Source organism: Chiloscyllium plagiosum, unplaced genomic scaffold (genome assembly GCF_037043375.1).
Source record: "Chiloscyllium plagiosum isolate Xiang-an unplaced genomic scaffold, Cpla_swu_hap1 HiC_scaffold_35, whole genome shotgun sequence".
In the NCBI taxonomy this organism is placed as follows: domain Eukaryota; kingdom Metazoa; phylum Chordata; class Chondrichthyes; order Orectolobiformes; family Hemiscylliidae; genus Chiloscyllium; species Chiloscyllium plagiosum.
The window spans coordinates 32,930,209-32,958,129 of record NW_028270173.1 but is presented as its reverse complement, the minus strand read 5'-3'; the positions used below and the strand labels follow the sequence as shown (position 1 = coordinate 32,958,129).

Sequence of the window (27,921 nt, the reverse complement as noted above, 5' to 3'; positions counted from 1 at the left end):
TGTTTTGTGAGCGCATGTCTCATATGTCCATATTACAGAGGAGGAAGTGCTGGATGTCTTGAAAAACATAAAAGTGGATAAATTCCTGGGATTTCATCAGGTGTACTCTCAAACTCAGTGGTAAGCTAGGAAAGTGATTGCTGGGCCTCATGCTGAGATAATTGTATCATTGATAGTCACAGGTGAGGTGACGGAAGACTGGAGGTTGACTAATGTGTTATCATTATTTAGGAAAGGTGGTAAGGAAAAGCCAGGGAACTATCGACCAGTCAGCCTGACCTCGGTGGTTAGCAAGTTATTTGAGGGAATCCTGAGGGACAGGATGTACATGTATTTGGAAAGGCAAGGACTGATTAGGGATAGTCATCATGGCTTTGCATGGAAAATCATGTCTCACAAATGTGGTTGAGTTTTTTGAAGAAGTAACAAAGAGGATTGATTAGGGCAGAGTGGTGGACATGATCTACATGGAATTCAGTAAGGTGTTCATCAAGGTTCCCCATGGGAGACTGGTTAGCAAGGTTAGATCTCATGGAACACAGGGAGAACTAGCCATTTGGATACAGAACTGGCTTAAAGGTAGAAGACAGAGGGTGGTGGTGGAAGGTTGTTTTTCAGACTGGAGGCCTGTGACCAGTAGAGTGTCACAAGAATCAGTGCTGGGTCCTCTGCATTTCATCATTTATATAAATGATTTGGGAGTGAGCATAAAAGGTACAGTTAGTAAGTTTGCAGATGACACCAAAATTGGAGGTTTGGTGGACAGTGAAGAAGGTGATCTCAGAGTACAAGGGGAATTTGATCAGATGGGCCAATGGGCTGAGAAGTGGCAGATGGAGTTTAATTCAGATAAATCTGAGGTGTTGCATTTTGGAAAAGCAAATCATAGCAGGACTTATACACTTAAAGGTAAGGTCCTAGGGAGTGTTGCTGAACAAAGAAACCTTGGAGTGCAGGTTCATAGCTCCTTGAAAGTGGAGTCACAGGTAGATAGGATAGTGAAGAAGGCGTTTGGTATGCTTTCCTTTATTGGTCAGAGTATTGAGTACAGGAGTTGGGAGGTCATGTTGCGGCTGTACAGGACATTGGTTAGGCCACTTTTGGAATATTCTGTGCAGTTCTGGTCTCCTTCCTATCGGAAGGATGTCGTGAAACTTGAAAGGGGTGAGAAAAGATTTACAAGGATGTTGCCAGGGTTGGAGGGTTTGAGCTATTGGGAGAGGCTGAATAGGCTGGGGCTGTTTTCCCTGGAGCGTCGGAGGCTGAGGGGTGACCTTATAGAGGTTTATAAAATCATGAGGGGCATGGATATGATAAATAGATAAGGTCTTTTCCCTGGGGTGAGTGAGTTCAGAGCTAGAAGGCATAAGTTTAGGGTGAGAGGGGAAAGATATAAAAGGGATCTAAGGGTCAACTATTTCACACAGAGGGTGGGTACGTGTATGGAATGAGCTGCCAGAGGAAGTGGTGGAGGCTGGTACAATTACAGCATTTAAAAGGCATCTGGATGGGTACATGAATAGGAAGGGTTTAGAGGGATATGGGCCATGTGCTGGCAAATGGGACTGCATTGGGTTGGGATATCTGGTCGGGATGGACCAGTTGGACTGAAAATGTGTTGCTGGAAAAGCGCAGCAGGTCAGGCAGCATCCAAGGAACAGGAGAATTGACGTTTCGGGAATGAGCCCTTCCTGACCTGATTCCTGATTCCTGGAGAAGGGCTCATGCCCGAAACGTCGATCCTCCTGTTCCTTGGATGCTGCCTGACCTGCTGCGCTTTTCCAGCAACACATTTTCAGCTCTGATCTCCAGCATCTGCAGACCTCACTTTCTCCATGGACCAGTTGGACCTCAGGGTCTGTTGCCGTGCTGTACATCTCTATGACTCGATATCAGCCTGTGGAGACGGTGTCCCGTGAGACTGTGCCACTGAGTGTATGCATTGTATCTGCGGGTGTGTGTGATAGGGTGTTATGTGTGCTGTGCACGTGTAAGTGAGCGTGTGTGCTGTATCCGTTGCGTTTGTGATGGTGTGTCTGTGAGTGTATCAGTGTTGCACGCCTGTTAGTGCGTGTCTTAATAAGTGTGCGCGTTAATATTGTGTAACCTGAGGGTGTCTGAGTTTCTGCACGTGTTTTCTTTTTTTATAGATTGTACAGATTTATGGGAACCTGTCTGTCACCGTGTGTGTGTGTGCGTGTGTATGTGTGGGTGTCACATCTTGGTTTCTGTGCGAGAGAGTCAGCCTCAGCGCCTCTGTGCAATTGATAACATCTCCCAGCCCTCGATCAATTCAGCCACAGAACCGCCGGAGATTATCTTTTACCTTGAAACAGAGCGGGGAGAGGTTTATTTTTTGAGACGGCAGGCCCCCGGATTAAAATAGAGACGGCAGGCCCTTCGCGTGTTTATTTGGGGGAACGGGCGGCGAGAGCGAGGGATTTCGCGCAGACCCACACACACAGAGAGAGAGAGTGGCGGCTCCAGAAATCAAGGGGGGTGGGTGTTGTCTCAGTAACTGATGTCGGTGAGCTCGGGTCAGACAGTCATCAGCAGAAACAGGGTGATCTCTCCCTCCCCGGGGTGAGCTAACAGGAGACTGCGATTTCCAAAGGCGTGGGACTGCCATGAGTCGAAAATAAGGAAAGTTACAAGGAAAATGTAGAAAATACGCAGACGCGGATTTGGGATTAAGGTGAGCCGCATTGGAAATAACACTCAGAATAAAGAGAGGGTCTTTTTTTTTAAAAAAATATATAACCTCTGGGTGGATTTTCTCTTTCTAAATAAAGTCAAAGTAATGTTGGGGACGGTGCAGGTCTGAGGCACTGAGGATGCTAGGGGAATTCAGCAGGTCTGTGTGTGGGGAGAGAGAGAGAGAGAGAGCAACAGTTGGAATCTAGAATTTGCCTTTCTCTACATCGAGCAGGGAACTGTGTGCAATGTCCAGTTTAATTTAAGTTTTCACTTGCCGCCAGTGCGGAAAGGTGCACTCTGAAGGTAACGCCGGTCAAATCTCATTCCCTGGAGCCAGTGAGAAATGTGAATTTTCGTTCCCAGAGATTCAGCGTTTCTTCAGCGAAAACGGCGGAAAATTTGCGATGATTTCACCGACGATTTTTTTTTGTAATTGGACGGGAAAGAAAATGCAAGTTTTGTTTATAATTTTTTCCCCTTCCACACCCTGATGTTTTATTTCAAATCAAGATTCTGATTTCTTGACAAAATGAACCGGATTATTGACCAGGTTTCCCAAATGCATCCAACTGCTCAGTGAGTTACAGATGGATTTGTATGTGGCTATTTCCTCAGAGGGCTCCAAAAGTTCATTGTGCTCTGACTCTCTCTCTCTCTCTCCCCACACACACATCTGCTGAGTTTCTCCGGCGCTCTCTGGGCTTTTGTTTTTTTTTAAAAAATGTCAGATTTCCAGCATCGGCAGTATTCTGCTTTTATCGATGGAGATTTGCCCAGAGAATGGGGAGGGCAGTTAAGAGTCAAGCTCACTGCTGTGGGTCTGGAGTTATGTGTAAGCCAGACCAGGTAAGGATGGCAGTTTCCTTCCCAAAAGGACATTCGTGAGCTAGATTGTCTTTTTTTTCCCCCCTGACAACGGATTCATGGTCATTATTGGATTTTTAATTCCAGATTTTTTTTAAAAATTGAAATCAAATTCCACCCTCTGCGCCAAGTTGGGATTCGAACCCAGGTCCCCTGGGTTAACAATCCAGGGATAACACTGCAAGGCAGCCACCTGCCCACAATCTGCCTCCTATCTAAAATTATCAACTGGTCAACACGTGGAAGAAGTTTCCAAGCGTCTGCCGCCCTTTATGGGTAAAAACGACGACTGCAGATGCTGGAAACCAGAGTCGAGATTAGAGTGGTGCTGGAAAAGCACAGCAGTTCAGGCAGCATCCGAGGAGCAGGAAAATCGATGTTTCGGGCAAAAGCCCTTCATCTTTGAAGGGCTTTTACCCGAAACGTCGATTTTTCTGCTCCTCGGATGCTGCCCGAACTGCTGTGCTTTTCCAGCACCACTCTAATCTACACCCTTTATGGGTGTAGAACTGCTTCCAAACATCTCTTTTGGACGGCTTGACTTTCATTCATAGACGGAAAGAAGAACCCTCTCCCAACTAGAACGAGAAGGCATAGGCTTACAGTGAGAGGGGAAAGATTTAAAAGTGACCTAAGGGGCATCGTTTTCACACAGAGGGTGGTGCGTGTGTGGAACGAGCTGCCAGAGGAAGTGGTGGAGGCTGGTACAATTGCAACATTTAAAAGGCATCTGGATGGGTACATGAATAGGAAGGGTTTAGAGGGATATGGGCCAAGTGCACATAAGTGGGATTATATTAATTGAGGATATTTGGTTGGCATGGATAAGTTGGACCAAAGGGTCTGTTATTGTGCTGTACAACTCTATGACGCCCAGATACTCTGTAGTTACGTTATTTGTATAGTTATGTTATTCCACATTGTAATTTAGATTCCAGCAAACTTTCTGTGCCAACGTCCATCCCCAATGGCTAGATTCTGCGTGAATATTTTCAATATCAACCTATTTGCAGGCACATCTGGGATTTGAGCCATCTCCTGGTTCCAATATTAGGACACTACCACTGTGCCACAGGAGCACCTAGCTCCTTCCCTCCTATTAAGTCTGAGTGAGGGGTCTTCAATTAACCTGGTAACCAGATGCTGTCCAGTTGTTATACAGTCATCGAGTCATACAGCATGGGAACAGACCCTTTGGCCCAACCAGTCCATGCCGACCATAATCCTAAACTAAACTAGTCCCACCTGCCTGCTCCTGGCCCATATACCCCCTAAACATTTCTTATTCATTTACTTATGCGAATGTCTTTTAATCATTACAATTGTACCTGCACCCACCACTTCCTCTGGAAGATCATTTCACACATAAATCACTCTCTGTGTAATAAAGTTGCCTCAAATACCTGTTTGCAAAACCTTTCTCCTCTCTCTTTGGGCTCTATCCCCACCTATCGCCGACTCCTTCCCCCCTCCCATCACCCTATGTTCTACAAAAAAAACCTGCACTTTCCGAGCTATGATCAGTTCTGAAGAGCAGTCACTGGATCCAAGGCATTATCTCTGATTTCTCTCCACAGATGCTGCCAGACCTGCTGAGCTTCTCCAGCAGTTTCTGTCAGGAAACCATTAACTGGTGTAACCATTTCCTATTGCTGTTTAGGCTTTTCTTTAATCTGAAAGACCAAAATTGGCTGCGAGGTTTTGTTGTTTGTATTTGTTTCACTGCATTGTTTTGTGGTTGAGAATATTCCACGTTGGGAATGGGAAAGCTCCTGGATGTGAAGCTTCATGAAAATAATAAAAACAAATTAAAAGTCATGGATGGTGACCCGGCAAGTTGAAATTTTGTGTTTGGACTCAAAGTTGAATTGATTTGCTCTCAGTTCAGGATGCCCTAGGCCCCAAAGTCCTTCATTGATGTATAACCATCTTAAATTTGCATGCATTCTCATGGGATTGAGTGCACACTTGGGGGCAATTTAACAATGGCAGATTAAATAAGAAATGTTTGGAGGGATATGGACCAGGAGCAGGCAGGTGGGTATGGTTTAGTGTGCGACTATGTTCAGCATGGACTGGCTGGACTGAAAGGTCTGGACTGCAACTGGACAGAATCTGATTGGGTGAAATCTGATGGGTAGGTGCTGTGTAGCACTGACAGAGGGAACCCGAGACCCCAATTAACATCCATAATGGCTTCAACCATCTCAAGTGGGACGGTGATGGCCGAGTGCTGTTATCATTGGACTGCTAATCCAGAGATCCCAGCTAATCACTGAGGACATGGGCTTGAGTGGCACATTGGATCCTTTCCTTCAAAATAAAATCTGGAATTAAAAGTCAAATGATGACCTGGGAAAAGCCCATCCAATGAATCTGAGGGAAAGAAACTGCCATACTACACTGGTCTGGCCTACTTGTGATTCCCAACTGCCCCTCTTTGCAATAAACTCTGGCCAAGGCAGCGATGCTGCCATCTTGTGAATGAATTGAAAACCAATTACAATGAGGAGTTTTTAGTTGCCTCTACTATGAGTGTTAATTTCACTTTCTGTGCAATTTATTTGTTCACCACTGAAGCAGGATGAACACAAGCCCCATCCTCTGGATATTGGCTGTCTTCTCGGGTAAGTAGCATTCCGCTGTTTACAAAATTTTACGGGTTGGTGTCTGGTGACTGTGCTGGTAAAGGCAATAGTGAACGGTGCAATGGACTAGCAAATCAGACTCAGTGCAAAGACACTGCTCAACGGTCTCGCTTACTCTGTAATCTGCCACAACCTCACCACGACCTCCCTCGGCTGTTGCAAAACCTTTTTGTTCAGCATTTATAGAATTATACGGCACAGAAAAAGACCCTTCAGTCCAACTTGTCCACGCTAGCCAGATATCCCAATCTGACGTAGTCCCGTTTGCCAAATTTGGCTCATAAGACGATAGGAGTTGAAATTAGGCCATTTGGCCCGTTGAATCTGCTACCCCATTCTATCATGGCTGATTGGTTTTTCAAGCCCATTTTCCTGTTTTCTCCCTATAACCTTTGGTCCCCTTGGCAGACAATATCCCCTTATCTATGTCTGTTTTAAATATACTCAATGACCTGGCCTCCATAACCCTCTATGGCAATGAATTCCATAGATTTGCTGAAGAAGCTTCTCCTTATCTAAAAAGTCTTCCCTTTACTCTAAGGCTGTGCCCTCAGGTCCTAGTCTCTCCCACCAAGGGAAACATCTTCCCAACGTCCATTCTGTCGGGCTGTTCAGTCCTCGGCAAGGTTCAATCAGATCGCCCCCCTCATCCTTCTAAACTCTATTGAATATAGTCCCAAATTCTTCAAACGCTCCTCATACGATAAGCCTTTCATTCCTGGGATCAGTACAGGGTTTTACAAAGCACTTTCTAATTGGACCACAATCCTTTCTCAATGGACTTCCTTTTGAAGGATGCAGTCAGCTTCCTTGCTCAGAGTTGTGATCGAATCTGCCCTTTCAGACAGAGTACATCTCACTAAGTGATAAAGCAGTTAAGTAAATGCTACTGCACATTTCTCTCATTGAGCTGGTAATTTTCTTATTTATTATAAAGTTGTGATCAATGTAAGCCTCCATGCAAGACTGCCTCTCATAGTTCCAACTTCCAATCACTCCCTCCCCTCTAACTTTCAGGAATTGGCGCTGAGACGTTCCACGTTGTTCAGAAACTTCCCAGAATTCTGGTGGAGGAGACACAATCAGTCCTCATCCCCTGCAAATGGACAGGCAATGTCTCCCGGCCAATAGGCTCTTACAGATGGCAGAAGGATGGAAGGAATGGCACGGAAGTTTCTGGTCAGACGGCAGAGTACAGAGGGCGGGTGCACAGATCCCAAGAGGATTTTTTTAACAGCCAAGATGCCTCGCTATTGCTGAAGGAGTTGAAAGTGACTGATTCCGGGATGTATTATTGCAGTGTGAAAATAATGGAACTGGGTGAGGAATATGGAGCAGGAACACAGCTCACCGTGAGAGGTAACCGATTCACTTGCCTGCCAATAATATTGACCAATAACAAAGCCCTTCATTAGGGCGGCACGGTGGCACAGTGGTTAGCACTGCTGCCTCACAGTGCCAGAGATCGGGGTTCGATTCCACCCTCGGGCGACTGTCTGTGTGGAGTTTGCACATTCTCCCTGTGTCTGTGTGGGTTTCCTCCCACAGTCCAAAGACGTGCAGGTCAGGTGAATTGGCCATGCTAAATTGCCCTTAGTGTTGGGTAAATGTAGGGGAATGGGTGGGTGGCGGGTCGGTGTGGACTTGTTGGGCCGAAGGGCCTGTTTCCACACTGTAAGTAATCTAATCTAAACATGCATGGTATGAGAATCAACTCCACAGTGCAACAGGCAACTTTTTCTAGCTCTTCGTGCTGAAGTTAAGTGGGGGTCTGTTCAATTATCGGACCTTCATAATACCTCAGTTATACATAAATACAATCTTGTACGAGTAATTATGTTGAAGTGCCGGTGTTGGACAAAGTTAAAAATCACAGCAGGTCAGGCAGCATCCGAGGAGCAGGAAAATTGACTTTTCGGGCAAAAGCACTTCATCAGAACTGCTCCTGCTCCTCAGGTGCTGCCTGACCTGCTGTGCTTTTCCAGCACCACTCTAATCTCGACTCTGATTTCCAGCATCTGCAGTCCTCACTTTTGCAAAGTTAAAAATCACACAACAGCAGGTTATAGTCCAGCAGGTTGCAACGATTAGTATTAACTTCTGTGTGGAGTTTGCACATTCTCCCCGTGTCTGCGTGGGTTTCCACTGGGTGCTCTGGTTTCCTCCCACAGTCCGAAGATGTGCAGGTTAGGTGGAATGGCCATGGGAAATTGTCCGCAGTATCTAGGGATGTGCAGATTAGGTGGATTAGTCTTGGGAAATGCAGGTTTAGAGGGACAGGGTAAGGGATTGGTCTGCTCTTCGGCAGTTCAGCATGGACTCAATGGGCTGAATGGCCTTCTTCCACACTGTAGGGATTCTATTCTAAATTAGCTGTGAAGATATGATCAGTCTTTTGCAACTTTTCATCTCATCCTGCCACGAGGATCCGGATTATCCACTGTCCCAGATTATAACCGTCAAGCAAGAATTCTATACTTTACATCGCAGCCTGATTACCATTTTGAAAATTAACTTGCAAGATTATTCTGAAAATTCTTAAATTGCAGAATTAACAGCTAATTAAATATGTGAATGGAAACAATAAAGGCATAAAGTCACACAGCATGGAAGCTGACCGTTCGGTCCAACCAATCCATGATGGCCATAATCCTAAACTAAATTAGTCCCACCTGCCTGCGCTAGGCCCACATCCCTCCAAGCATTTCTTATTCATGTACTTATGTAAATATCCTTCAAACATTGTAACACTATCCGCATCCACTTCCATTGGAAGTTCATTCCACACACTGTATAAAAAAATTTGCCCCTCATGTCTTTTTTTTAAACTCTCTCTCCTCTCACCTTCGAAATATGCCCCCTAATCTTGAAATCCCCCTACCCTAGGGAATAGACGCCTACCATCTCGATCCCTCATGATTATATAAACCTCTTGTGAAGCCACCTCTCAATGTCCTACGCTCTGGGGAAAAAATGTCCCAGACTACCCCCACCTTTCTTTATAACTCAAACCTTCCACACCTGGCAACATTCCTGTAAATCTCTTTTGAGCCATCTCCAGTTTAATAATATCCTTCCTGTGACAGGGTGACCAGAACTGCACACAGTATTCCCGAAGAGAAACCTGATTGTCATTTTGAAAGTTAACTGAGGAAAGTATTCTGAAGTTGCAGGAATAACAATTAATTAAATATGCGATTGGAAGCAATCGTCATGTTACGGAATGCAAAAGGGGAGAGAGTATTCCTCCATTGCTTGAAATGACACGAACCACATTTGGAGTAAGGCATGCAGTTTTAAATCGGGAAGGATATGTTAGCCTTGGTAGATCACAATCCTGAGTCACCAGTGTGGTCCAGGAGCTTGGTGTTTAAGCTGTCGCACAGTTTTTGAGTTCATAAAAAGGGAGAAAAATGTTTCTTTTCGTGGGAGCATCAAGAACTATGGAATGTGATCTCAAAATCAGAGACCGCTAATCAAACAATGAAGACAGGTAGCAGATTTGGTTGCGAAACTGGGTGGGAATCTGGAACCCTCCTTGGAAAGACTGAAAGCACTGAAACTTGCAAAGGCAGGGTTGATGGATATCACAAGGCGGTGTTAAAATGGGGCACATAAATAGCCGAGCAGATTGAGTTCAGGTTTAGATCAGCCATGATCTAACCAAATGGTTGACTGGATGCAAGGGGCTGAATGGCCTCCTGCCTTGACCTGCGTAGCTATCTGACTTTGGCCTCTTTCTTCTCAGCGAAAACAAAAGGTGCTATGACCCTATGGTCATTCCTGTTGATCGGTGCTCTGGTGAATGGGGCTTTCTTGTTCATTTTTGTGCTCTACTGTGTGAAGTTACGCAGAACGAAAGGTAAGGACATGTATCTTTTTGCTGTTTGGCAGATGTTAAGGTTGTGAGATATTGTGGTGTGAGCATTTGCATTTGTATTCTTAAGGTTGGATGTATGTAATTGGCACTCCTACTCCCTTTGCTCATCTCTTTAATGTCCTTCTCCCAAGCTCGAACCATTTGCCATACTGTCCATATCTCATCGTGTGCACCATCTCTGGGTCAAAATTTTCACCCATCTTCTTTCCCCATTCCAAAACACGCACTACTAAAGATCTTAACCATTTAGAATAATCGCGTACAGTTAACCTAGCATGATCCATTTCTCCAAAAACATGAGTAAAATGAATCCATAACCAACCTGCATATTTAGCAGAGGCTCTCCCTTTCGTTTGACTACATCTATTTAAACCATTTACTTAAACCATCTATTGGATCCCCTCTGTTCTCACGTATCACGGTAAATATAGCTTCCTTCATATCTTCCAATTCTTCAGGCTGAGCAGTGGGTAAAGCAGACTGAATCACAGGGCTCACACACACACTAGCATTAACTTTACTTCTCTATCAGCGAGGCCACATAAAAGTCTTTGCTGATGAGTGCTTTTTGAAAAAATTCAAAAGGGTTTGCAGTGGGTTGAAAAGTGGAAACTGTGATGGATCAAACCAAACCGCCTCAACATACTCAGAAGATAGTCCAGACCCTAACTTTTTTTCTTATTTTAAAGGTAAATGTAAGGTGTTCCGTTCCAGATGCAATTCATTTGGTCAAACTGTCAGACTTAAAGTAAAGCAGACTTTATTCATCCACTATAGTTAAAATGCAACAAAACAAAAAAGGAATTGGAATAATATCACTCTATTGGAAAACTTAACAGAACAATACATACAGTAACTATTATTAATTAACTGTTCCAATGTAGCAACATCGCATAAACACACCTTTGGTAAAAGGCAAATTCATACACAGATTGCCTCACATGTAACTCCAGTGACAGGCAGAGACCCCCAGCTTATGGCTGTAACCAAGAGAAAGGAAAATAGCTTTCACTTCTTTAAGACCCCAATAGCAACTGCTGAGAGCTAAAACTGAAAATCCTGGTTCTGTGGGTGCTGGAACACACCCATTCAGGCTGTTTTTATTGTTCCAACCTTAAAAACACCCAAGGCCTCACAAGCTGTTTACTCTATTGGCTTTCCAACTAGACAGCTCGATGCCTCTGTCTTAAACCCTCTCTTTCAAAAAAAAGGAACAAAATAACCTCTTAAAGCCGCACAAAATCTTATTAGCAATTTCCCCTAACTGTGTTACCACAAGTGGGGTTGTGTAGATGATTACTCTCAGTCCTCACTTTGTGCGATTGGCAGTCATAGAATCATTGGTGCGAGAGCAGGTTTTACGGGTGCTGAGGGCTTCAGTGTCTCAGGAAAGGGAGTTGGGGGTCCCCAGTCATCAGTACTCACTGAGCATTCTTTTCTAACTTTCCCAACCTACTCTATAATCACCATTGCCCTCAGACTGAACAGTCCCAAGTTCAGGCATTATTCCTTTCTCTATTGATAGCTGAGATTTCATGGTGGCTCAGTGGTTAGTACTGCTGCCTCACAATGCCTGGGACCTGGGTTCGATTCCAGCCTTGGGTGACTGTGTCTGTGTGGAGTTTGCACATTCTCCCCGTGTCTGTGTGGGCTTTCTCCAGGTGCTCTGGTTTCTTCCCACAATCCAAAGGTGAGCACGTCAGGGTGAATTGGCTGTGCTAAATGCCTGTAGTGTTCAGGGATGTGTGTACACTTAGTGCATTAGTTGGCACTAAATGTAGAGTAATAGGATAGGGGAATGGGTCTGGGTGGGTTACTCTTCAGAGGGTCAGTGTGAACTTGTTGGGCTGAAGGGCCTGTTTCCACACTGTAGCGACTCTATAATAAATTTTTTACTTTATAACTTTGAATGGTCAGTCACAGAGATTTAACTTCCTCTGTCTACTTGATACAGAACTTTCACATCGGCCTGCAAATTGATGCATTTTCCTTTCAACTCATTTACATTCTGTTTGGCCGCATCTTGATCACTATATGCACTGTATACTTCTCAAATTGGATCAGAAACGGGTCCACATACAACACATTCATCTGATTCCTTTGCTCCTGTTCCACTACTTTGCCACCTAACTTTCCATCTGTTCAGATAATTTTCCTCACATGAAGTCATCTCTCATTGTCTTCATGTAATATTTTCCTTTGTAACTTTGCAAGCAAACTGACTATTGCTGTTGCCTCACTAAACCTGGTACCATGTTTCCTTTGCTCTCTGTGTTTCTTCACAATGCTTGCCAGGACTCAATGGTCTGAATTATAGGGACAGTTTGGATAAGCTAGGAATTTTTTTTCTTTCCAGCGTGGGAGACGGAGGGGGGAGTCTTACAGAAGTGTATAAGATCATGAGAGGCGTGGATAGGGTGGATGCACTCAGTCTTTTTCACAGGTTTTGGGGAATCGAGGGCCTCAGTTTAAGGTTAGAGGGGAAAGAATAAAAGGGAACCTGAGTGGCAACTTTTTTTACCACAGAGGGTGGTACACATATGGAATGAGCTGCCAGCGGAAGTGGTTGAGGCAGGTACATTAACAACATTTGAAAGGCATTTGGACAAATACATGGATAGGGAAGGATTAGAAGAATATGGGCCAAGTGCATGGAAATGGGGTTAGCGGGGATGGACATTTTGGTCGGCGTGGACCAGTTTGGGCCTTTCTCTGTGCTGTAGGCCTCTGACACTATTTCTGAACTGTGGATCCCAGACCCGTTACTAACTTACTGTAATGCACAACCACTCAGGCCACCTTTTTATTTAGATACTTCTTTAGTATCTCCAACCATACTTGGAGATCTGCCATTCTTCACTCTTAACAATTCGACGATGAAACTAAGTTCGGTGGAAGTGTGGACAGTGCTGAATGGTGTTGCAAGTTACAGAGGGACACAGATAACCTGCAGAGCTGGGCTGAGAGGTGGCAAATGGAGTTTAATGTGGGAAAGTGACCTTACAGAGGTCTATAAAATCATGAGGGGCATGGATAGGATAAATAGATAAAGTCTTTTCCCTGGGGTGGGGGAGTCCAGAACTAGAGGGCATAGGTTTAGGGTGAGAGGGGAAAGATATAAAAGGGACCTAAGGGGCAATTTTTTCACACAGAGGGTGATGGATGTGTGGAATGAGCTGCCAAAGAAAGTGGTGGAGGCTGGTACAATTGCAACATTTAAAAGGCATCTGGATGGATATATGAATAGGAACGGTTTGGAGGGATATGGGCCAAGTGCTGGCAAATGGGACTAGATTGGGTTGGGATATCTGGTCAGCATGGACGAGTTGGACCGAAGGGTTTGTTTCCCTACTATACACCTCTATGACTCTTAATTCTCTAAGCATCCTCTAAGGGATACGAGAAAGGACCAGATTCACTTCACAAATTCTGTAATTTGTTTGTTACACTCAGCAAACAGCCGATTTACTTCCAATTGCTGATCAATCTACCAAGCCTGGTGATCTGACTTCAGAACAACTTAAATTCACTCCTTATCGATGGCCAGCAGGGGATGCCAACAACTTTTCCTCAAAAGGACAACTCAAACTTCTTACTCAGATATTCTTCCCATATGTGGCAGACAAATGACAGGGAACTGACTCAGAATCTAACTAAACAAATTCCTCATATCTTTAACTCCCAATTATAGGAAGGGTATTATTAAGCTGGAGAGAGTTCTGAAGAGATTTACGAAATGTTGCCGAATATGGAAGGTTTAGGTGATTAAAAAAAGGCTGGATAGGCTGGGATTTCTTTCACTGGAGCGTGGGAGGTTGAGAGGTGGCCTTCTAAAGGTTTATATACTCATGAGGGGTATACATATAGAGTTAATGGTAGGTGTCTTTTCCCTTGGATGTGGGATTTCAAAACTGGGGGAATATTTTTAAGGTGAGAGGAGAGAGATTTAAAAAAGACAAGAGGGACAAGTGTTCTAGCAGAGTGTGATTCACGGGTGGAGTGAGCTTCCTGAGGAGGTGGTAGATATAGGCACAGTTATAACATTTAAAAGACACTTAGTTAACTAGATGAATAGGAATGGTTTGGGGGGGGATATGGGCCAGGAGCAGGTAGGTGGGACTAGTTTCGTTTGGGATTATGTTTGGCGTGGATTGTTTGGATCAAAGGGTCTGTTTCCATGCTGTATGACTCTATGCCTCAATGTAAGACATATTTGAGTTGCAACATTTAGTTGTTACTTCATCAACCTTAACTTCAACTTTGCCTGACTTCACTTAGTTCACATTTAACCCTAACTTTAACTCTATAAGTTTAGCTTGAATCAAACCCTGATTTGGGTGAAGTGGCCAACTTTTGCTCTCAGTGTCGATCTTGCCTCATTGTTATTTGCTTTCTCTGAAAGTCACTTCAGGGCCAGACTTTTGAAGTGAGGTCTTAAAGGCTTCTCCTACGAAAATAAGTCCTTTGTTTTGTTAACCTGCCTCGAAAGAACGTTGTGCTCTTCCAGCAGAAGCCTGTCTGGCCCTCAACCAATGAATTAAACCATAGCTGGATTATATTGTTCAATCCCAGTCAATGGAGTTTACTGGTAAACAGTTCCCAAATGTTTACAGCATTTAAGGTAGTAGTGGTGACAGCATTTCTAGAGACCGCATGACACTTTCCTTGTTTGGTCAACAGTGGAAACTGCATATCACAACATATCCTGGCTGCAGCTTTAACTGAGGTCAGAGTTTAAACTGGCTTGACCAAAATTCCCAGCATGCTTCATTATAGCTCTTCACTAGTCTTGCAGGCCTTTCTGCTGGAGGGCATGCTGATTTTCCCATGGCCCAAAATTTAAAGTATTAATAATTATAAATGCATTGCCACACAGAATATATCCATTCTGTCTGACGGGAACATACTTAGTTAGAGAAAAAGAAAACTGCAGATGATGGAATCCAAAATAGACTGGCAGGAGGCTGGAAGAACATAGCAAGGCAGGCAGCTTCAGGAGGTGGAGGTGTAACACCCGAAACGTTGGCTTCTCCACCTCCTGATGCTGCCTGGCGTGCTGTGTTCTCCCAGCCTCCTGCCTGTCTATTCCGACTGCAGCATTCTGGCAGCTGCCTGAGCCTTCTCCCACCCATTTCATCTCACTGTTTCAACCCAACCTCCAATGCTTTCTTTCTGAAGTACTTGTCTAGCATTCACGTAAGTGCAACTCAGCAGTTTACCTCAACTGCTCCAACTCACAGCAATATTTGGTCATGCTGTTGTTGAATCAGTTTCTCCTTGCTGCACTTATTAGCAACTACCTATTTATTGGTAAACTTCACGATCAGAAACGTTTTATCCATTTTCACCATCAAACACTCTCAGAACTTCTTTTAAGCTGCCCCTTGTTCTATGCTTTCTGCTGACATATTTTGGGGGAAAATAATGAATTTAAGACAATCATTTGCATATTTACTGTCTTTATTTTGTCTGTCGTGTGTAGTGAATAATTTTGTGTCATTGATTATTCTGAAGTGTAGTTACCACAGATCCATGCACAAAACTGGCATTGATTAATAATAAGATATTAGTAATAAAAAATGTCTTTTGTAATCCACTATTTTGTTATATCCCTTTGTAGGTGCTCAGTGGGCTCAACGGTGAGTGAGTATCAGCAGATACACATTTAACGATTAAGAAATGCACTCTGTTTGCAGTTGAAGTGGTTGACGGATCCATCGACAGTTTAGCAGCAAATCCTTTTCATGCAGGGTCTCTGCGACCCATTTTCTGGAAGGCTGGAGGAGCCTGAAACTCTTCTCAGACTTGAGTAGGGTCTCCTTGTCAATGCACTTGAGGTGCCCCCCCCATTCGACAAAGTTAAAGGTCAAGGGTTGGGAAGTTAGAGTCGACCAGGAAACCCACCTTATCTCAACAGACATGATGGGCTGAATGGTCTTCCCTCTGCTTTAAATATAAAGTTAAAAATCACACAACGCCACCTATGGAGTATAAGACACCTATTCTTCACAACCACCTAATGATGGAACAGCGCTCTGAAAGCTAATGCTTCCCAATAAACCTGTTGGCCTGTAACCTGGTGTTGTGTGATTTTTAACTTTGTACATCCCAGTCCAACACCGGCATCTCCGAATCATGACTGCTTTAAATACACCCACATTTCTGTGAGAGCAAATGTGAGAGCAAATGTGGTTGAGTTCTTTCCTTTTCTTGTTTTGCAGACCATACAGAGTTATTTCAGAAATTACCTCTGTGGATAGTAAGTAAATCTGATTTTTGTTACACTGGAGAATAATATATTACCTATATGTGGTTATGAAGACCTGCAAAATTACCAAGATTCTGATTTTGAAATGATTGAGAAGTTTCCAGGTTGACACCTGCGTTGTGATTCAGAAAGAAAGTCCTCAATTCAGATTTCTCAAACATTACACATGTCCTAACTCATTTAATGACTTTTTGGAAATCTATTTTCACAAGGATTTACCTTTCAGTCAATTGCATCTCATTTATCAGAAGGTATCGCTTTATGTTTGCTCTTCTATTGAACAAAGTTCCCATCTTTGTTGATAATTACAATTTCTGTCTTTTAATAGTTTTTTTAGTCATAGAGCGATAGAGTCAAATAGCACGGAAACAGACCCTTCAGTCCAACCAGTGCATGCCGACCATAATCCTAAACTAAACTAGTCCCATTTGCCTGCTCCTGGCCCATATCTCCAAACCTTTCCTATTCCTGTACTTATCCAAGTGTCCTTTAAGTGTTGCAACTGAACCCGCATCCACCACTTCCTCAGGAAGTTCATTTCACATGTGTGTAAATAATTGCCCCTCGTGTCTTTTTTAAATTTATCTCATCTCAACTGAAAAACATGCCCTTTACTCTTGAAATGCCATACAATTCCAGAAATATGGATAAGAATGTTGCTGAAAAAAATTAGTCTTGCACCCATTAGGACAATTCACAAGAAAGGCTAATGTAAATAGCAAACCTATTGTATATTATTATATTGTATGAGAGAAAATGCTGATTAGTTAGCAAATTATCTCTAAGTTGTAGAATGAACTGGAAGAAAGTTAGCCACCAGGGTACACAAACACCAGCTAGCCACAAAAAGACACAACCCTCTCTCCCTCGTAGCCCCACACACAGATGAAAAAAACCACCATTTCGACTGGGACAACACATCTATCCTGGGACAGGCTAAGCAAAGGCATGCCAGAGAATTCCTAGAGGCCTGGCACTCCAACCACAACGCCATAAACAAACACATAGATCTAGATGCCATCTATCAACCCCTCAGAAAACGAACAGGAAATGACATCACCACAAACCCCAGGAACCCCATCCTGGACAAACATATAAATAGAAAGCAGGAGACAACAGCTTCGCTTCAGTTGGAGGTCGCCACTGATGATGTTACCCAGCCAGGTAATGAAACGTCTGGATATCAAACCTACAGCTCAGCGAGCAAACCTGGTTCTGGATGATTGACAGTTAACTGCCAAGGTTTCATTAAACTTTCAACCAGGCTATTTGACCCTGACCGTTGCTCGGAGAAATTATCCTAAAAATGACTGTGACTTACTTTGTTAAGTTGAAACTGGTGCAGTTTGTGTTCTTTCTATCTGCAAGGCTTGTGTCTTAACATATCTAGCTTCAAGAATGCATGAATGAGTCAAAGTGCAAACCCAACAGATAATCAAAAATTGGTTGTTAGTGTAATTCGTCACATAATCAGAATTACATAACAAATGTTTCCCAATCACACTTAATGTTGGGCACTGTGTTGTGAGGTTTGCAAGTGTAGATAGGTTGAATACTTTTCTTGTTTCAAGAAGTTGGAGGGGTTAGAGGGTTACGGAAAAAGGGCTGCAGAGTGGGACTAGCTGGGTAGCTCTTTCAGCAGCCAGTACAGCTGCAATGGGTCGAATGGCCTCCTACTATACATTAAGATTCTATGCTTCTAAGATCTGTCCTTCATTGAGACATATGGCTGACTTACCTAGCGTCGGACTAACATTGAAATCCACATTTCAATGAGCTGGCACAGTGGCTCAGTGATTAGCACTGCTTCTTCACAGCGCCAGGGAGCCGGGTTCGATTCCGACTGCTTGTGTCAAGTTTGTACATTCTCCCTGTGTCTGCCTGGGTTTCCTTCGGGTACTCAGGTTTCTTCCTGCAGTCCAGAAATGTGCAGGTTAGGGTGGATTGGCGATGGGAAACTGTCCATAGTGTTCAAGGATGTGCAGGCTAGGTAGGTTAGCCATAGGAAATGCAAAGTTACAGGGATAGGGGTGGGTCTGGGTGGGATGCTCTTCAGAGATTTGGTTGGGTTGAATGGTCTGCTCCCACACTATAGGGATGCTGTGGTTCCACCTGCCGCATTAAATAACTGTGTGATGGACAGAATGCCTCTTCAGCCTAACAGGTAAAATGAAACAGACATCCTTTCTCTCTCAGAAGTTAATGATGTGGGATATACCTTTCAATTCCTGTGTGATAATCAACAAGGAGGCCATATGTTTTTCAGGCAAAGACCAAATATCGTATAAAAAGGCATATCCTTTCAGTTGTTTGAAACAAGCAGGAGCTGACAGTACCCAAGCAGTCCATGTAAGCAAACACCACAGCACAATGCCCAACATTAAATGCGATCCTGTGATTAGGCAACTTTTGTAAAATAGCCCTCAATGTGAGAATTACAATGAGTGGCAAAACATGAAGCTTTAAAAAATGTGATTTTCTTCAGCTAGAACTGCATTGTGTATGACCAAACCATCATTTGACAATGGATATATCCCTGAATAACATTTTACAGATTTTAGTGAGAGCATGGGGAATGAGTGGGAAAACGGGCATAAGAGACTTGCTCTTTGAAAGGGATAGGACAGACTCAATGGGCTAACACATGTTCATCTTTGTAAAAGGTAAAAACAATGACTGCAGATGCTGGAAACCAGATTCTGGATTAGTGGTGCTGGAAGGGCACAGCAGTTCAGGCAGCATCCAAGGAGCTTCTAAATCGACGTTTCGGGCAAAAGCCCTTCATCAGGAATAAAGACAGAGAGCCTGAAGGGTGGAGAGATAAGCTAGAGGAGGGTGGGGGTAGGGAGAAAGTAGCATAGAGTACAATAGGTGAGTGGGGGAGGGGATGAAAGTGAGGTCAGGGAGGAGGGTGGAGTGGATAGGTGGAAAAGAAGATAGGCAGGTAGAACAAATCACGGGGACAGTGCTGAGCTGGAAGTTTGGAACTAGGGTGAGGTGGGGGAAGGGGAAATGAGGAAACTGTTGAAGTCCACATTGATGCCATGGGGTTGAAGTGTTCCGAGGCGGAAGATGAGGCGTTCTTCCTCCAGGCGTCTGGTGGTGAGGGAGCGGTGGTGAAGGAGGCCCAGGACCTCCATGTCCTTGGCAGAGTGGGAGGGGGAGTTGAAATGTTGGGCCATAGGGCGGTGTGGTTGATTGTTGTGGGTGTCCCGGAGATGTTTCCTAAAGCGCTCTGCGAGGAGGCGTCCAGTCTCCCCAGTGTAGAGGAGACTGCATCGGGAGCATCGGATACAATAAATGATATTGATCGATGTGCAGGTAAAACTTTGATGGATGTGGAAGGCTCCTTTAAGGCCTTGGATGGAGGTGAGGGAGGAGGTGTGGGCGCAGGTTTTGCAATTCCTGCGGTGGCAGGGGAAGGTGCCAGGATGGGAGGGTGGGTCGTAGGGGGACGTGGACCTGACCAGGTAGTCACAGAGGGAACGGTCTTTGTGGAAGGCAGAAAGAGGTGGGGAGGGAAATATATCCCTGGTGGTGGGGTCTTTTTGGAGGTGGCAGAAATGTCGGCGGATGATTTGGTTTATGCGAAGGTTGGTAGGGTGTAAAGTGAGCATCGGAGCGTTCTGTCCTTGTTACAGTTGGAGGGGTGGGGTCTATAGGCGGAGGTGCGGTATGTGGACGAAATGCATTGGAGGGCATCTTTAACCACGTGGTGTGTTCTGTGGTGGAACTGGTCCTCCTGGGAGCAGATACGGCGGAGGCGGAGGAATTGAGAATATGGGATGACATTTTTGCAAGAGATAGGGTGGGAAGAGGTGTAATCCAGGTAGCTGTGGGAGTCGGTGGGTTTGTAAAAAATGTCAGTGTCAAGTCGGTCATCATTAATGGAGATGGAGAGGTCCAGGAAGGGGAGGGAGGTGTCAGAGATGGTCCAGGTAAATTTAAGGTCAGGGTGGAATGTGTTGGTGAAGTTGATGAATTGCTCAACCTCCTCGCGGGAGCACGAGGTGGAGCCGATGTAGCGGAGGAAGAGGTGGGGAGTGGTGCCGGTGTAATTACGGAAGATGGACTGTTCTACGCAGCCAACAAAGAGACAGGCATAGCTGGGGCCCATACGTGTGCCCATGGCTACGCCTTTGGTCTGGAGGAAGTGGGAGGATTCAAAGGAGGTTCATCTTTGCTGTACCATTCTGCGCTATGGTTCTATTCTATTTGTGATATTAATTTGTGAATACCTGAGATACCTCAACTGTTTGGATACATTGGATTTTAAGTTGGATGGGAACGGCGTCACAAAGCATGTCGGAAATGTATTTTACTGACTATTATACCAGGCACTTAACTCTCATTATTATCAAAGTTAATATTAAATATTAACCAGGTAAGTATCCTACGAACTGGTTGAAAAGATAGTTGTACCTCCTCAACGATATCACTGTAGTGAATTTTATTGAGCGATAAGATTTTTTTTAGGGTTTAAAGCCAATGTTCCAAGCATTCTTGCTGGTTTTCCCAAATGGCAGATTAGGGTAAAAATACAACTGTTTCAGTGAAATTTTTCAAAATGCATAATAAGAGTCATGGAGTCACAGAGTTATACAGCACAGAAACAGACCCTTTCATCTGACCAGTCCATGCCAATCATAATCCCAAACTAAACTAGTCCTCCCTGCCTGCACTTGGCTCATATCCCTCCAAACCTTTCCTGTTCACGTAATTATCCAAATATCTTTTAAACATTGTAACTGCACCCACATCAACCACTTCCTCTGGAAGTTCATTCCACACGCGAACCACTCTCTCTGTGAAATAATTGCTCCTCATGTCCTTTTTTAAAACCTTGCTCCTCTCACCTTTAAAATATGTTCCCTTTCCTTGAAATCCCACACCCTACAGAAAAGATACCTGCCATTCACCTTATCTATGCCCCTCATGATTTTCTAAACCTCTATAAAGTCACCCCTCAGCCTCCGACGCTCCACTGAAAAAAAAGTCCCAGCCCCTCCTTATGGTTCAAAACTTCCAATCCTGGAAATATCCTGGTAAATCTCTTCGAAATCCTCTCCGGCTCAATAATACCCTTCCCATAACAGGGCGACCTGAACCAGACACCACAATCCAGAAAGGGCCTCACCAACGTCTTGTACAATCGCAAATTGGTGTTGTTTATTTTAAAGTACCGTCAGTCGAATTAGAGTCAGAGAGTCAGAGAGATCTACAGTACGGAAACAGACCCTTCGGCCCAATCCGTCCATGCCGACCAGATATCCCAACCTCATCTAGTCCCACCTGCCAGCACCCGGCCCATATCCCTCCAAACCCTTCCTATTTATATACCCATCCAAATGCCTTTTAAATGTTGCAATTGTACCAGCCTCCACCACTTCCTCTGGCAGCTCATTCCATGCACGTACCACCCTCTGCGTGAAAAGGTTGCCACTTAGGTCTCTTTTATATCTTTCCCCTCTCACCCTAAACCTATGCCCTTGAGTTCTGGACTCCCCCACCCCGGGCAAAAGACCTTGTCTATTTACCCTATCCATACCCCTCATGATTTTATAAACCTCTATAAGGTCACCCCTCAGCCTCCGACGCTCCAGGGAAAACAGCCCCAGCCTATTCAGCCTCTCCCTGTAGCTCAAACCCTCCAACCCTGGCAACATCTTTGTAAATCTTTGGCAAAGACTATAAGCTGGTAGATGAGATACAATGAGTTTTTTTTAGCAAAAGAAAGCAACGGTATCAAGATTGCAGAACTATTGCTGACCCTAGGGACTTAACTGATGAGTTAAGTAAAAGCCAATTTATACATTACAATGCCTCACAGACAGTATAACTCCCGTGTTGAAACTGCTTACCCAAAATACATTCCAAAGGTACCCAACTCTTCTTTGAAGGATCCCTTCAAATTGTACTGACTATAAACTAGTTTCTATTTGACTGAATGAAGAACCTCTGACAATGCTGCACTCCCTCAGTTCTAGACATAAATGAAAAGCAATTCTTCTGTTCTCTGATGGTGGAGTGTTGCTTGAATCCAGAATTTTCACCATTCAGCGTTGCCAACTAAGCACAACTGGAAATATTAAACAGTCTTATAGACATTCTTGTGAGATAGTACCTTAAAAGTCAACAACTCTTCCTATAAAAATGCCCATGCATGCAACATTTTTAACAATCCTGGCAGATACCTTCCTATACAGAGTCACAGGGTCATACAGCACGGAAACAGACTCTTGCGTCTAACCAGCCCATGCCGAACATAATCCCAAACTGAACTAGTCCCACCTGCCTTCTCCTGGCCCACATCCCCCCCCGAACCTTTCCTATTCATACAGTTCTAATCTGCATTCTTATGCTTTTGTCTTTTAGATTTTGTAACATTATGTGCACAGGATGGAGCACAGGATCTGGTAGGTAACCTAAAAAGAAGCAACTCGCAACACTCGAAAACGACATTTACAGTTCAGGGTTGAAATAAAATATACCCAAGTCCCTACTTACAAAATCAAACATGAGATTGCGATGATGTTGCTGACAAATTATTGCCATTAAAGAACTGAAACAGATTTTGTTGAAAAATAATTATGAGGCTGACACTGATCACTATTACGCTCAAGTAAATCAGACAGCAATGTTTGATGTCTCAATTCAAAGTGGTTATTCTCAATTTGCTATCAGAGCTCCCACACTCTCCATTATTGTTGTCTCATCAATGGGAGCAACGCACCACCTTGAACTCGGGATAACCGATTGACTAGTTTCCCTGTGTAAAGATGGGCAGGACATAATTAAAGCTGATGCATTAGGAAGTAAATGACCCGAGTAACAAAAACACTCTCAAACAGCTCTACTGGTTCTGAAGAACTTCTCATGCGTGAAGTCTCATTTCTGATACAGATGATGCGTTTTGGAAATATCATTGTATACTGAAAGAGTGTGTATATATTTTAATCAACTGTATTTCATAATGTAACTTCACTTCCTATGCATGATTTAAATCTAGTTAATACACTTTACTTTATTGATTATGGTTTGTGTTCTAGGATAACAAGGTAGCCAGCACACGATATTCAGCTGTACTGTTGTCAACAGGATTAAATATCAAGGAAAGTGATTAATCAGAAGTCAATTCCGTATCATCTGTCTTACTGACATCTGCTAGAATGTCTTTAATCCCTTTGCGCTTCAGTGTTCATTCAGGCAGTTCTGTTCTTACTAGACATGTTAGTCCAACTGTGGATAGAATTTTTCTGCAGGCTAAAATCTGTAAAGACTGTATACAATCATCAGTGAGACAATGAGCAATTACCATTCTCCAACTGTCAGACTCAGATATTACACTCTGCCTCAATACAGCTGACACCAAATTGCAGCAAGGTTTGTGAAGGTTTGTAGCTCAGGTTGAGGTGTAGGGTGTAGGTTTGCTTGCTGAGCTGGAGGTTTGATATCCAGACGTTTCATGACCTGGCTCGGTGACATCATCAGTGGCGACCTCCCAAGTGAAGCGAAGCTGTTGTCTCCTGCTTTCTATTTATATGTTTGTCCTGGATGGGGTTCCTGGGGTTTGTGGTGATGTCATTTCCTGTTCGTTTTCTGAGGGGTTGATAGATGGCATCTAGATCTATGTGTGTGTTTATGGCATTGTGGTTGGAGTGCAAGGCCTCTGGGAATGCTCTGGCATGCCTTTGCTTAGCCTGTCCCAGGATAGATGTGTTGTCCCAGTCAAAATGGTGTTTTTCTTCCTCCGTGTGTAGGGCTACGAGGGAGAGAGGGTCGTGTCTTTTTGTGGCTAGCTGGTGTTCGTGTATCCTGGTGGCTAACTTTCTTCCTGTTTGTCCTACATAGTGTTTGTGGCAGTCCTTGCATGGAATTTTGTAGATGACGTTGGTTTTGTCCCCCCCACACACCCCCACCTCAGAATCCTAGTAGCACACAAACCCACCAACACTCTCAAACAAAAACTAACAAACTTAAAAGACTCAGTACAATCCATGGAAAAAACAACGTCATCTACAAAATTCCATGCAAGGACTGCCACAAACACTACATAGGACAAACAGGAAGAAAGTTAGCCACCAGGATACACGAACACCAGCTAGCCACAAAAAGACACGCCCCTCTCTCTCCCTCATAGCCCTACACAGGGAGGAAAAAAAACACCATTTCGACTGGGACAACGCATCTATCCTGGGACAGGCTAAGCAAAGACATGCCATAGAATTCCCAGAGGCCTGGCACTCCAACCACAATGCCATAAACAAACACATAGATCTAGATACCATCTATCAACCCCTCAGAAAACGAACAGGAAATGACATCACCACAAACCCCAGGAACCCCATCCTGGACAAACATATAAATAGAAAGCAGGAGACAACAGCTTCGCTTCACTTGGAGGTCGCCACTGATGATGTTACCCAGCCAGGTAATGAAACGTCTGGATATCAAACCTACAGCTCCGCGAGCAAACGTACACCCTAAACCAAATTACAGCGTCACGTTCGATTCCACCCTCGGGCGACTGTTTGCACATTATCCCCATGTCAGCATGTGGTCCGGTTGCCTCCCACCATCCAAAGATGTGTGGATATGTGAGTTAGCCACGGGAAATGCAGAGTTATAGAGTGGGTGGGGTGCGTCTGAGTGGGATGCTCATTGGAGGGTCAATGCTGACTCAATGGGCTGAATGGCCTGATTACAAACGGTAAGGAATCTATACATAACTTTAACTCTGAATGCAGAGAATTATGTTTTCTATTTTAGTGACAGTTCACAGCTGAATGTAGTAAAATGTCTTGGTCGCTGTAAATGTCCATTTCTTTGGGTAATGATTTTATTTTATGACAGAATCAATATGCGGGTCTGCTGGAATCTAATGCTTTGTGCAATTATGCTGCCCTCCAACAAAAACAAAATAATCAATAACAGAGTTTAATTTGTGTTCCAAAGGTTGGAAGCGAAGAAGAAACATCCATTTACATCCCAATGGAAAGGTGAATCCTAATGCTTCTATCGTCATGTTAGTTGCAGCTACTCATTTTCCACAATCACCCGTGGAACTGATAGTAGTCAGCTGAGACATGTGATCTAGTCATCTTAGTGTGGTTATGGATGGCTTTGAGATCAAGGAAGAAGAAATGTATGGGCTTTCCTACATATCCCCCAACAACCGAACTTTAGGTCTACTAGAGAGGAGCAGAATTCTCTGCTCCATGTCATGGTGGTCTAACGAATACTCTGGACCCTGACCAAAACACAGCCTTGCATCACCCTATAACATTAAAGTAACCTTGGGGATTTAGTGGCAGACACATGGCTGTGCTTTCCGAGTTCAAGTGTGGACAATGATATCAAAACATCAACTAACCTTAAGGAACATGATCATCTTTCTCTTTTCATATTTTCACAGATAAACCGTAACATTTCAGTTTTGCACCAATGGGAAGTGATATCACATGCCCATTGGCAAACAATAGGAAGGGTCTGGTTTAATCCTGTTACAAGGATTCCCAGCACTCTCCAGCAACAAGCAGTATTTTCAGCCACCCACATGCAAAAGCGGTTCATGAATGTGACAGTAGGTTGGTCTGCTCAGACACTGGTATCAAAGGCGTGGGCCCAACTGGTACTAAGTGGAGGGTTTGCTCAATGGGATTCCAAAACTTGTGGCTGTGCATCAACTTGTCCCCCCCCCCCCCCCCTTCTTAGGACACCTGGGTGCACATTTTAAGCTCATAAGCCAACACGGAGACGATCAGCAGTTCATTCTGCATTCTGCTAGCTTTTCTTCCTATGTATTGTCTGGGATCATTCCTTTGGTGAATCCCAGGAAGTTGATTTTCACCACAGCTGTTTAACTCCGTAGAAATTGTTTCATTTTCTTCCGTATCCCACGTTGTACTTGTTGAGATTTGAACGAACTTGTGTTCACTTTGAAGTGATCATTGACAAAGCAGGAGCAAATTTTAACCCAAGTCAGGAAGCACAGAGCATTCCTGATGAAGGGCTTTTGCCCGAAACGTCGATTTTCCTGCTCCTCGCATGCTGCCCGACCCGCTGTGCTCTTCCAGCACCACACTAAGCTTGACTCTAATCTCCAGCATCCGCAGTACCCACTTACACCTAGTTTTACATTGTACGCTGACTTACCCTCATGTGAGTTAAATCATGTGAGATGCAAGTGACCTACCGGTCGGGATGCTGAGGGGATCGGTGCAGTTTGACAGAGACTTAAAGAGCAGCAAAGTTTGCTCCACATTCCATTTGCTGGGGAGTAATATTGAGTCGGATGCAAAACTGGTTTTCCCTCTGAACCTCTGGTCTTCTGTCGGTGTGGGAGGTGAAGGTTTCTCCTGGTGCCTCCATTGCCATCTCACGGTCATCGAGTCACACAGCATGGAAACAGACCCTTTGGTCCAACTAGCCTATGCCGACCACATTCCCAAACTAAACTTGTCCCACTTAGAGTCATAGAGATGTACAGCATGGAAACAGACCCTTCGGTCCAACCCGTCCATGCCGACCAGATGTCCCAACGCATTTGTCCCATATCCTTCCAAACCTTGCTTATCCAAATGTCTTTGAAATGTTGTAACTGTAGCTGTATCCATCACTTCTCCTGACAGTTTATTCCACACATGAACCACTCTGTGTAAAACAAAGTTGCCCCAGTCATTTGTATGAATGGGTGGTGTTCTTTAGGATTTGAATGTTTTTTGTCAGTGTTTACCCTGCAGGATGGTGTGGTTGATCAAGAATAAATAAGCTATTTTATTTGTCTGGATAGGTTCTCTAGATTGGCCACTATCCACAGAATGGACGGGTTTCTTCTCGAATTCCTCAGACAAGGTCTAACTTTGTAATCATCGTGGGGATGGGAGTAATTACAGAGGGGGAAGTACCCTTTCGGGGAATAGGCCTCAGTCATGAGGTCCAGATTGATTTGGCCATTTACTCAGTTTGTCCACTTTAATATGAAACCTGTTGTACGAATGTTCAAGTCCCACTTGCTCCAGAGGAGTGGCATAACGTGTCTCAGCGGGTTGATTAAACATATCTATAAAAGTAAAGTTGAAACAAGTGCAGTTGTTTGCATTCTCTGTTTATAATAAACAGCATTTTCTTTTCGCTTCTGACAGCCTAAAGACCTTCAACAACTCGACAGCTAATGTGATGGGCAAGTAACTCATGAAAGATTAATTAAATGTTTGGAACAGCTAATGAGTAATCGTATGAATTAGAAGTACATATGCCTTTGTAGGTTGACAATCTTTGTTACCATTTGTCGGCAGACCTACTGGAAATAGACAGCCTTCGTAGCTTCTCAGGTGATAGTGACATGGAAAAGCTTTGCTCCAGTGCCATAACAATGCTTTCATGTTATTTACAGTGTGAATTACAGAAGTGATTTCTAGCCAATGAGGAACTCTTGAAATGTAGCCATTGATACAATGTACAAAACAGAAATTTGTATGTGGCAGTGCCCCATAAGCAGTAATTGACATTGATAAAGTTTAATGTTGCTTGTTCAGGAAAGTACATTATTTACGCCACCAGTC

The 27,921-nt window shown here is 44.0% G+C and overlaps 1 protein-coding gene across 1 annotated transcript; it reads left to right on the top strand.

Annotated features, from left to right (window-relative positions):
- Positions 1-2,589: 2,589 nt before the first annotated feature.
- LOC122541166 (uncharacterized) lies at positions 2,590-27,547 on the top strand. The gene is made up of 9 exons (XM_087978969.1): positions 2,590-2,695; positions 6,142-6,188; positions 7,227-7,568; positions 9,958-10,071; positions 15,710-15,728; positions 16,311-16,348; positions 22,733-22,773; positions 25,313-25,356; positions 27,502-27,547. The coding sequence occupies exons 2-9, from the start codon at positions 6,146-6,148 to the stop codon at positions 27,545-27,547; spliced, it is 687 nt and encodes a 228-aa protein (XP_087835095.1). The 5' UTR covers positions 2,590-2,695; positions 6,142-6,145.
- The last annotated feature ends 374 nt before the right edge of the window (positions 27,548-27,921 follow it).

Excerpts from the sequence above, each read along its gene's own strand:
- LOC122541166 (XM_087978969.1), top strand. The coding sequence starts at position 6,146 with ATGAACACAAGCCCCATCCTCTGGATATTGGCTGTCTTCTCGG. Across the intron at positions 6,189-7,226 it reads GATATTGGCTGTCTTCTCGG|GAATTGGCGCTGAGACGTTC; the intron begins GTAAGTAGCATT and ends TCTAACTTTCAG. Across the intron at positions 16,349-22,732 it reads AGAAATTACCTCTGTGGATA|ATTTTGTAACATTATGTGCA; the intron begins GTAAGTAAATCT and ends TTTGTCTTTTAG.